This window comes from Protopterus annectens, chromosome 17.part0 (genome assembly GCF_019279795.1).
Source record: "Protopterus annectens isolate FY-2018-M chromosome 17.part0, PAN1.0, whole genome shotgun sequence".
Classification (NCBI taxonomy): domain Eukaryota; kingdom Metazoa; phylum Chordata; order Ceratodontiformes; family Protopteridae; genus Protopterus; species Protopterus annectens.
Genome location: NC_056751.1, coordinates 613,757,577 through 613,769,656, shown reverse-complemented (window position 1 = coordinate 613,769,656; position 12,080 = coordinate 613,757,577). Strand labels below are relative to the sequence as shown.

At 35.9% G+C, this 12,080-nt stretch overlaps 1 protein-coding gene across 3 annotated transcripts in view; it reads right to left on the bottom strand.

Annotated features, from left to right (window-relative positions):
* The window catches only part of LOC122791339 (IgA receptor-like), a 632,537-nt gene that overhangs the window by 233,237 nt on the left and 387,220 nt on the right, over positions 1-12,080 (bottom strand). For all 3 annotated transcript variants that reach the window (XM_044059054.1, XM_044059052.1, XM_044059053.1), the window contains one exon: positions 8,164-8,190. In XM_044059054.1, the coding sequence (XP_043914989.1) occupies positions 8,164-8,190 (27 nt within the window). The remainder of the gene's footprint in view (positions 1-8,163; positions 8,191-12,080) is intronic.

Here is a 12,080-nt window from a genome sequence, read left to right as displayed (position 1 = left end):
CTTCTTGCTGAGGCTGACCAAGGAGTGCCTCCAATCTTGGTATTTTACTCTTTTTTGCAACAGCTTTTTCCTTCTGTTGTAGAATTTGTTTAATGCAGGGGACTACCATATTGGCTTCCTTTTTTTTGGAGGATAGCATCTTGGGATGGCATGATCCATGCACTCATGTATGTGCTTATACAGTGCATTTGCGTAAGATTCAGCAGTCGTACCTCTATTTTCCATCTGCATGGGTGCCGTGAAGGTTGCCACTTCTGTCTTAAGAAGCATGAAGTTGGCTTTGGAGAAGTTTTTGATGGTGGTTTCCTTAATGGGGGGTGGGGGTGGAATATGGATGTCTAGGGTGATTAGCTTGTGGTCGGATCTGACCAACGAGGAGTTAACCTCTGGCATGGAACACCAGTTACCCATATTGGTAATGACCAGGTCCTGGGTATTGTTGCCCCTAGTGGGGGTGTGGACAAGATGACCCAAGGCATTGGGATTTATGAATTCCAGAAAATGTTGAGCAAATGATTTGGTACATGTGTAGTTTTCCCAGTTGATGGTGGGGTAGTTAAAATCGCCCATAATTAAGGTATTGGGTTGTGCCTTAATATTTTCTAGTATATTAAGAAATGAAGAGTGGGAATCCTGGGGCATTGTGGGGGATCTGTAACAAGTTACAACCTGGATTGCAGTCCTGTTTAGTGTTAGTTGCACTTGGATAATTTTGGATGCATTATGTTGAGCAACTAGCCTGGAGGTGTGGATGTCCTTAATGAATATGGACACGCTTCCGCCTTTAGTGTTTCAGTCCGGATTAGGTGGCTGAAAGGTATGGTATGAATTATAGCCTGGTAATGCAGGAGTGCTCTCTGGAGCCTTGAACCAGGTCTCTGTCACTGCACAGATGTCGATGTTCTCCATTTTAAGGAGTGCCTCGAGTGAGTGCATTTTGAGGTTTAGACTTCTGTCATTGAGTAGCATTACCTTCAGAGTTTGCTTGTACCTTCTACAGTGGTGAATTTGGCATTTGAACCTTGCCTAAAAAAGGCACTACAGGGGTAGCAAGAGCTTTAGCCAGTATCCGGAATTCCAGGGGTGACAGGTGCAGGCCATCTCTGGCAAAGCATCATGGTCTGTTGACCATGGCTTCCCAGGCAGACAGATATTGGATCCCCTTAGAATGACACCAAAAGCTGAGCCAATTGTTGAAGTCAATCATTTTGTCCTTGTACTGTGGTATAATTCTGGGCGATGGAAAGATGCTACTCAGGGCTAGCATCATACTTGCCTGGGCTACAAGATCTGAGAGCTCCTCCATGTCTCTTTTCATGTAGTCCAGGGAGGTATGTCACAGATCATTCACATCAACATGGACAATGACAGAGTCATATTTGTATTTGTTGTGGAGTGACCTTAGGGCATGGGTTATGTGGTGGAGCCTGCCACCCAACAGGCAGCTGACAGTAACTTTCTCCTTGTTTAGCCTGGTGAGTAGGACATCAGTGTGCCTGACTATAGAGTCACCTATGACTAGAGTGTTGGGTACGTTGTTTTGCCTTATGGGCTGAGGTTGTGTGGTACACTGATTTTGTGGGCTATGTGTCATTTGGTTAGTATTGGGGTGTGGTGGTTGTCTACGTTTCAGCTTGGGAGGTCTCTGTTGCTTGGGCAGATTTTTATTAAGAGCCTCCACAAATGTGGGTGTGTGCTTTGTGTTTCTATGTGTGGGTTTGGTAGTCTGGGTTTTGAATGACTATGTGTTTGAGTGTGGTGTGGTGCAGGTGTTAACCTTCTCCTCTTGGCTGTCTACTCCAGTCTTGGCTGGAGAGAGCTTGGCTTCCAGTTTGGCTATATAAGTGCATCCCTCAGAGGTTGTAGTGTTGGGTGTTGGGAGGAGAGGGTTGTCAGTGTACATGAGGCAATTGCTACATTGCCCCAATATGCCCAGATTCATCAGGTGGACAGGCGAAAACTCCGGAAGCTGACCCATGGATATGCCTGGATAGGTGCTTATTAATTTAAGCACTAAGAACTGTTTTCCTCTTGACAAGTGAGGAAAGTCGAGTGTTGTAGTAATTTATAGTTTATTTACTGCATTTTGGAACAAGAAGAAACATGTTCAGTTTGGAAAGGTATTAAACAGGCCTCCAAGTGCATTCCTTTCTGTTGATTAGAAGCAGTCTGGCATAAATACCTCTTCCCTGTTGTGAAGAAAGAACTCACTCTATTACCCACTGAGATAAAAGTTCTTAAATAATCTGAGGAAGAATATGAATTTGTTTCCTTGGAGGAAGTATAATTCCAAACTGAATAGGATAAGATGCCCACTGATGCCTGTAACTGTGTTTAATGATATTTCACCTGTAAGAAACTGAAGTTATTATTTCTAGACAGACACCGACACAGGGAGAGATTGCCTGCAATTCTGTAAAGAAGGCCAGAGGAAGGGAGATAGACGGTAAGGATAGTCAGATTTTTTTTTCTGAAAGGCGTGTCCTTAAGATCTATCTAATTTCTACTTTTTAGTAATACCTTGCCATTTTCTTATACTGCTGTTTGAAAGTTTTTTGCTAGTTGGGCTTTAAAGGGTTTTTGAAATAAAGATCAGTGACTGGCTGGATAATTTAATTTGTAGCTGGGAAAGGAAAACAAGAAGAGCTGTCTGACTCCTTGCATTAATTTGTCTCTCTCTCTCTCTCTCTCTCTCTCTTTCTCTCTCTCAGCTTCTGAAGCACCTCAGCTGAGAAATTACCAAATAACATATCTTTTTCAAGAGAAATATATAAAAGCCAAGCCCTTATGTTTCCTGTAAAGTTCTTTAGATTAACTCAGGTATTTCCATGCATCACATTTGAATTAGCAACAGCTCAGGAGGCAGCATCTACTCTGTTATAAACAGACTGTATACACCATTTAGGGAGTTAGGAAGCAAAGTTAACCATCTCAACAGATTGTGTTTAACCTTAGAGTTAACTAAACATTGTTGCACTTCTGTAAACTCTGGCAACAATATTTTGATATGTGTGTTTTTTTTTATTTATCCTTCTAGATGCCAAAGTAGATGATATGTAAACCTTATGCCAAATCTATCCAAGGCATAGCTATCCTTGCCATTTGGGACAGGATTGGCTATACAAAATATTTTAGCACTTCTGCCTTCAACTAAAGAAACAATGTCAGTTTCCTGAACATGATTTAAATAGAGAAACTGCAGAAACTGATACTGCAGTGAATACATCTTCTAAACCAATTTGGCTAACATCCTTTATGAGTAGAGGGAACAGATAAAGGAGACAGATTCTTTGCCTCCTGGGTGCATGTTTTTGGAGCCTAAAGAGGTATTGTCCTTGGTGAAAAACACAAAGGTCAGATTTTCATAAGCCAGAAAACACTAGCGCATGGTACATGCTCCCTCCCCCTCTGACCAGATGAAGCATGATTATCCATTCCCAGGCAATTCCACAAGAAGAATCAGCTGGGCAGTCTGCGCTTTGCCTGCAAATCATCACTTCTGATTGGTGTACTACCCCATTAAACAAACTAAATAAATAAAATAAATAAGAACAGTATGAAGGGATATGTGAGGTTCCTGGGCCATAGCAGCCTCCAAACATAATGGGGCTAGAGGGCCCAGGAGTAGTGGACTGATGGTTCAAGAGCTGAAAAAACACATCAGCAGAGTCATCAGGCTCAGACTGTACATGAGAGGTGGGCATTCAGGCTTACATCACTTGCCTCTTTTGTTAACGTTTTTTCTTTTTAGTTTGTGGGAGAAGGCTCACTGGCTTTGGGAATCAGATGAAATGGTTGCTCTCATTAAATCTCTCAGATATTTATTTTCAAGAAAAATTCTTTGGGAGTTTATCCTACTCCTACCTATTTTAGGTGTAAAAGACAAACACGTCTAACACAGCTGGACATCATGTTTCTCACCAAGGCAAAAAAAACACAACTAGAGTATGTGTATTTACAGGAAAATTGTCTTTCATAAGAATATTAGTCCTTTCTGCAGAAATAAGAATACATTTCTTGAAAAATCTCTAGTAACCAGGAAGAAAGGAGGGAAGGAAGGGGTACCAGTGTGGTACTTATCTGCCCGGTGTCTGTGCAGCTGAAGCTGATCACCAGAACTACCAGCTTATAAGCTGCTGAAAGTTTGTATAAGTGTTATAATAATAAGAAAGTTATGAGTGCTAAGAGCAGCTGTATGGTGCATGAGGACTATCTGCATGTATGGGAACCTTGGCAGGGTACTTCCCATATAGTAATGGCTACTGCAGCAGTGAACTAATGAAGAACACCTAATATTCCTGCAAACATATTTAATGTGCTTGTCTTGCTGAAGTCACATCAGTCACCAATGTCATGCCCAGATGGAAAAAAGATGAGGATTTCAGACTTATTCCCCAGTAATTTGATGTATACATTAGATTATATCTATAGTCGAAAAGCCACAATAAAACTAATTAAACACCACACAGCTCGGGATCTATATCTACGACCATGTTACTTTAATAAAACAAACATTAGGTGATTTTGTCCCTGAGGACTTCATCAGAATACATAAAACTGAAGACAGCTTATATATACCCAGAAAACCCCTCCCAAATTCATTAATTGACAAATAAAGCATGGTACCAAGTGAATTAAAAACAAAAAACTCAAAGTCAGAGCTACCCCATACTGAAAACAGAACCACATACAAACTTCATTATTTCAGTTCAATTAAAACAAATATATTTGAACATATACAATATACAGTATATAACTACTTATCTACTATAGCACTTTCACTTCTTTATAATAGCATCTGCCAAATAAATAAGTAATGAATAAGGATGAAGATATACATATAAAAATAAATACAAATATATGAATACATGAAACATGTACATATATAATATATAAGTTTGTAAACATATATTTATAAAAATAATGTGTACATATCTAAATCTATATATCTATATATCTATATCAATATCTACATACACATACATAGGTATACTTATTATATATATATATATATATATATATATATATATATATATATATATATATACATATATATATATATATATATATATATATATATATATATATATATATATATAAATATATATATATATATATATATATATATATAAACATATATATATATATATATATATATATATATATATATATATATATATATATATATATATATATATATATATATATACATATATATGTATATATATATATATATATATATATATATATGGGTTACCATCAGTATATCGAACGGCCACAACATTGAAATCCACTGCATTGACGCCGCATAACATCGACACCCGGAGAACCAACGTTCCCCACACGGTAAGTAACCATTTGGCCATCACTGTGAACATTGCCCCGTAACCCAGCAGTAGTGCATTGTCATAGTTGGAATATTAAGTAAGGGTGGTGTGGGGGCAAAGCCTCCCACATCTGTGTGTTTGTTTAACTGGTAGATGTGGAGTTTTGGATGGCCAAATGGTTCCGTACCATGTGGGGAATGTTGGTTCTCCAGGTGTCGATGTTATGCGGTGTCGATGCAGTGGATTTCAATGTTGTGGCCGTTCGATGTACTAATGGTAACCCATATGTATGTATATGGATTCACTTCAGAAGATCGAATTGCCAAAATCTTGAACTACAAATAACCGAAACCAAAAGCTCGAGTTTCATAAACTCGAACTTCTGAAGCGAAACCATCAAAAAAAAAAAAAAAAAACACAAACTTCACTTTTGCAGGGGGGCTTTGCCCCCATGCACCCCCCATGTGGGGGGCTGTGCCCACCACACCCCCCCCTACTTAAATATACCAACTCCAAGATCGCGCTACAGTGGGGAGATGGGAAATCTCCCGTCGTGCGTTATAGGCGGAAGCGCAAAACGGGAGATTTCTCATTTCCTGCCAACACAGCAAAACAAATAAAACATTACATACACACAGTGCGTACAACAATGCTTGGCTCTGTGTGCACGTAATGTATTAAGGTAAGTAAAGTCTTATTTCTGAACACTACACACATTCGATTTACTAAAATCTCGATCATATGGTCTCAACCATATGAAATTCGAGATTTCAGTCATTCGATTATGTGAAGTGTTCCCATGTGTATATATATATATATATATATATATATATATTTATATATATATATATATATATATATATATATATATATATATATAGGGTCTATATTAAATCAGCAAACGCTTAAAAAAGTGAACGCTGATTTATCGACCCCATGTAAGTGAATCCTGAACACTTGGAACAGCAATTTTTCTCCTAGGGAAAAAAATCACTGTTCCAAAAAAAAAAAAAAAAAAAAAACACTTACAATTTAAACTTGTACACCCCCCCTACTTAAATATATCAACTCCGAGATTGCAGTGACGAAATGGAAAAGTAACGAAGGCGGACAACTGATTTCTTTCCCAGGGAAAGAAATTGCTTATATGCTGTTTCACTATTTTGCTGTTTCATGCTTTCAAGTTAGAGCAAGACACATTCGAAGGTTTGCGTGTTCGATTATATAGTAGGAACCCTATATATATATATATATATATACATATATATATATATATATATATATATATATATATATATATATATATATATATATATATATATATATATATATATATATATATATATAGTTATACATAGATATATATGGTTTACTATCACTATGTTGAAATGAATTTGGATGAATCCACTTCAACGAAAGGCAGGGGGTCAAATGGTGACAATGTCAAACCCGACATTGCCAAATTACAAATCTCAAGCCTATCTTGATCCATGTTAAAGCCCGTTCCGTGGTCGCATTCAAGACATAATTTGGCAATGTCGGGATTCGACAATGTCAACTTTTGTGGGTGTGGGTCAATCTAAGCAGCATTCAACCTAGTCCAGTCTGACATAATGAGAGTAAACCTATATATATATATAGATATACATATAAAGATATATACATATAAAACACATATGTGAAAGTCTCTCAGCACCAACCAACACAGTTATTAAAATACTACTGCCAGATCAAAAAGCCAAACTCTTAAACAAATACGTTAAAATATATGTATAATTGTGAACATACATAACGTTGTCACACAACCAGAAACTCACTAACGAAGGGATGCTTTTAAACATGAAAATGCAACCAATGGAAACCATATCATTGAAATCCCAACAACTAGTGGAGTTAAATTTCAACTGCCATCTTAATTCTTTAAATTCTAATCCTTTTCTACTATCAGACTGTCTATACCACAAAATTTTAATCTGTGGGTGTTGTTTGTCTTTATGTGTTTGTAAAGAGCATTACACTCATCCCTCCTACTAATATCGCAGATCTGCTGGTAAATTCTGGTCCTCAGGAGTCTGGTGTTTTTTTCTATATAAAATACTGGACAATTCTGGCACTGTGCACCCAATACAGCACCCCTTTACTTGCGCAATGAAATTTGTGCTATAAGAGATGCAGACATACATTATGAGATGCTGAATGTAAAGTATTACTCAGTTTAGAACATATCTGATGTTAAGATATGGTGGCAGGAAATAATTTCTGACAGTTATGGATAACCAGAATATTTTCTGCTTGAAAACTCTAAGCAAATTATAAAATATGTACCACTAGTACTAAGAACTTTACATCATGGAAATGGGGTCACATTCTTATTTAGGTTATCTTACTAAATATTTGTAATTCCCTAAGGTTAAGAAATGAAGCCAACAACACCCAGTATGTAGTTCAAAAGTGGTACTTGTTCATATTTTAAGTGTCAACATTCTCCAAAATGATTAATGGCAAATGTATATTGATCAAAAGGAATATAAAAAGATGCAATATTTTCAGCAGCTCATCACCACATGGCAAGCCTAATATATTTTGTTTTCCAAAATATATTAAGTGGTGTACAGAAATTACCTCTAAGAAATGAAGCACATTATTGGGTTGCTACTCATTTTGGGGGCTTGTGATAAACTGAGTAATTTCTGAAGACAATGAACAGCTCAGTATTTAATCTTTAAGAAGCATTTCATAAAATACTCATCAGTCTAAGATATCATTATTATATATATATGTATGTGCGCATAATACACATAAAATAACTATAATAATATATACAAGTGTATTTTACCTTTCTCTTCACGAAGTGTTTTCATTCCTGTTGACAAAAATGAAGACAGTTTTAACGATTTTAGAAATAAGTCTTGCTCTTCAAGGCACATAGCTGATTTAGCGCATTAATAAATAGTTAGTGCCAACTGCAGTCCTTACATGATAAATAAACTTTGAAGAGTGTTCATAAATATTGTCAATAGTAAGTACAGAGAAAGCTACACATCATTTTTTAATCTAATTTTGGAGTTAAAAAGGAAAGAACACAATGTCATATTTCTGATTTTTATAGCAGCTTTAATCTATACATTATCCCTGGGTTTCATTTAGTAGTATAATAAGGCTCGGATGAATAATAAAAAAGTCTGTATGTTGATATATATATATATATATATATATATATATATATATATATATATATATATATATACACACACACACATACAGATATGCACCCACACACACACACACACACACACACACACACACACACACACACACACACACACACACACACACATATATATATATATTTAAATTTATATATCAAATATATATATATATATATATATATATATATATATATATATGTATTTACGTTTATATGTCAAATATATATCTATATATATATATATATATATATATATATATATATATATATATATATATATTTATATGGGTCTACTCGAATAATCCATGATTCCATTAAATCGAATTTTACTCATCCAAGATGACAATACTGAAACCTTCCTAAGCGCACATTAGGCGGGCTCTTAGAAAAATAGGGTCTAGCACGATCTGTCCTGGTATCCATTATATCTTGATCTACATGATGTGTGTTCTAGGAAGAATGGAGTTAATGATAACAATGTCAGACCTGTGCTGACTTATACTAGTGATATTAGTAAAATATGTGGCATCATACATAGGAATTGGCCTATCCTTACATCTGATGACAAGATCAATGAAATTATTAGTACTACACCTTTTATTTAAAAAAAAATGTCCCTTAAGAGACAGTTGTGCTATGGTTATAATAAGAAACCTATGCAGGTATCTGAGAGGAAGGGGACTTTTGCTTGTTGCAGGTGTACAGCATGTTCTTTCATCTCTGAGTCTAAAACATTTACTCACCCATATACTAGATTTGTTTTTAACCATAGGTTTTATGCTGACTGTTTAGCTGTAATCTTGTTTATCTTGCTGTGTGCAATGAGTGCAGTTGTTTTTATGTAGGTAGGACCGGCAGGTCGCTGAGGGAACATCTTGTCAAGCATATTGGTTATATTAAAAATAAAAATGTTACTAGTGCCTTATTTAGGCATGTTTCTGATTTTAATGATCATAGTTTTAGATTTTTAGTTTTGTAATGTATATATAAAAATAGTAGGGGGTGTTTATGTAATAAAGTGATAGAGCAGAGACTATATGGGTTACTGTTTTGCAGCCACATAAGTTTCCTAGCCTTAATGGCTATGTGCCTTTCAAACCTTTATTGAAATATCGTAACTTATTACATTGATTTTATTTTAATTGATTGTATTATTTAAAAGCTGCATTTTAGATTGTTCTTTGTCTGATGAAGTGCTTGTTTCAGAGCACGAAAGCACTTACCTTTTATTAAACTTTTATTTTACTTTGACTGTGTGTGGTCCTTGGTATATTATATTTTGGTCTGTCTTGGATTTTCTATACCGGACCTCTACTGCTCATTTGGTCAGTGTTTATTTATTTTGTATTTGGTTTCAAACTGATCTTGGGCAGCCATGGCTGAAGGATTGGACTTAGAGTTTGATTATGCTTAGATTTGCAGATTTCTACTGGCCGATTACAGCATTTGATACATGTTAAGGAGAATTCTCTTTTTCTCTGAAGCTGGGTAATAATTATTTTCAACAGAATGTGACTGTGGCAGATTCTGATTTTTTTAATTCTAAGTTAAAGGACATTGAGAACAAATTGTCTAGCCTGAAACATTATCAATGGCAATGAATTCACTTAGAAGCCTGCCTGCATTTTAAAGTGGTCCTTAGAGGGCTTCGTATATTGAAGATGCCAACGCATGGTACTACATTTCCAGAACTATTACATAAGTGGCAAGAGCTTAATCTAGAATTAAGCTTCAATTATATGCATTTGCTTATAGATACATTTGCATCTTTGGAGATTGAACTTAGCCATGACGTTGATAATATCCTTAAGTACATACATACTAAGACTAGTGTAGACATCTAATTGGTACATCTGGAGGAGGTTTTTTTAATGTTGCTATTTATAAGAATAATTAAAATTACAGAAGAGTAAGAAACTCGATCGTGACTTTACTGATTTCAGTAAAGGTCCTATTTTTGTTTGGCCATGCCATACCACTCAAGGAACTATTTCTGATAATGGAAGCGAGAGTAATGTTAGTTCTGCCAGTAGTAATATAGCAGGTTTGGATCCTGTTATGAATATTCAATGTGCAGCTGATGGTAGCAATGCCCCTTTAGTGGTTGATGAAACAAGAGTGATAACATCCTCTACTATTGAGCATGCTTGTGTACTTGATCCTAATGAGCTGCTTGGAGCAAGACGTAAAGGTACGGCAACTGCCTTGCTACAGGGGATCTCTTTGGCAGCCCCTTCAGCTCCAATAAGAGGGACAGAATTATGGAGCCAACAAAATAAGAGGGAACTACCATTAGAGACAGAAACAGTGAAGAAACTGTTGTAGAAGCAGTCAAAGATATGTTAGTTTTTAATCTTTCTTCTTTTCAGCTTACTGAGGCTAAGCTCAGTGTTCTTAATCATGGCCTTTCATTTATTCTAGCATGTAGATCGCAGGTCAGTGATATTCTACAGCTGAGACTTTTTGCGAGAAATGTGCTTCGGCCTGTTTTTTGCAATAGCAATGTTCAGCCCTCTGTTTATAACAAACCAGGTACTTTTTGTCCTTCTTTTACATCATCAGTAGGACTTTTTTTGAATAGATATGAACGTGATTTACTTAATATGACAGTTAATAATGGTTGCAATTCCTTTGTTAATATGACTTGAGAAGAGCTTGATGCTCTGAAGACTCTTAAGAATAATGACAATATACAAATTTGGCCTGCCAATAAGGGTGGGACTATTGTTTTTAATAAATATAAATATGATGAAAAGATGACTGAAATGTTACCTGATTGTGACATCTATCTTAATATTTCACCCTTGTCAGTGCGGAGGTTGCTTCAACATGTTAAAGAAGAGCTGTAAGATCTTATTGACTTAGAGCTCTATGAATATTTCATTGTTGAGCATCCCATGTTTCCTTTGATTCATGGTTTACCCAAGGTATGTAAGGATACCCTAAATCCCCCCTTTGGCCATCCGTTTCAGGTAATGGCTGGCTGACAGAGCCTTTGTCTATTTTCATTGAACATAAACAGAGTGGTAGTAGATGGTGTTCCCTCAATTTTGAGAGACACTCAGCACTTTCTTGAGAGTCTGTTTCAGTTTAATTTGACTCAGGATGTATCTAAGTATGTCTTTGTAACTCTAGATGTCAATATGCTGTTTACAGTGATTCCCAATTTAGAAGGTGTGGAAGCAATGCAGTTGTTCTGCATAAGCACGGTAGCTACTCAGATGATATGATTTTCTTGGTTTGTGCATTGCTGGACCTTGTACTTGAGAACAATGTGTTTATGTTTAATGATTGTATTTGTTTACAGAAGATTGGCGTAGCTATTGGCACTTATTGTGCTAATAGCTGTGACAACCTTGTGATGGTCAATTGGGAGGAAGAGTTTGTTCTTGGTGAATGTGCCTATTCACATTGTTTAACATTTTTTAAGAGATTTGAGGATTACATATTCCTTTTATGGGATGGCTCCATATATGAATTAGATAAATTTATTATGTATCTTGAGAGTACTACTAACTATCTCAGGTTTACTAAGCATACAGATA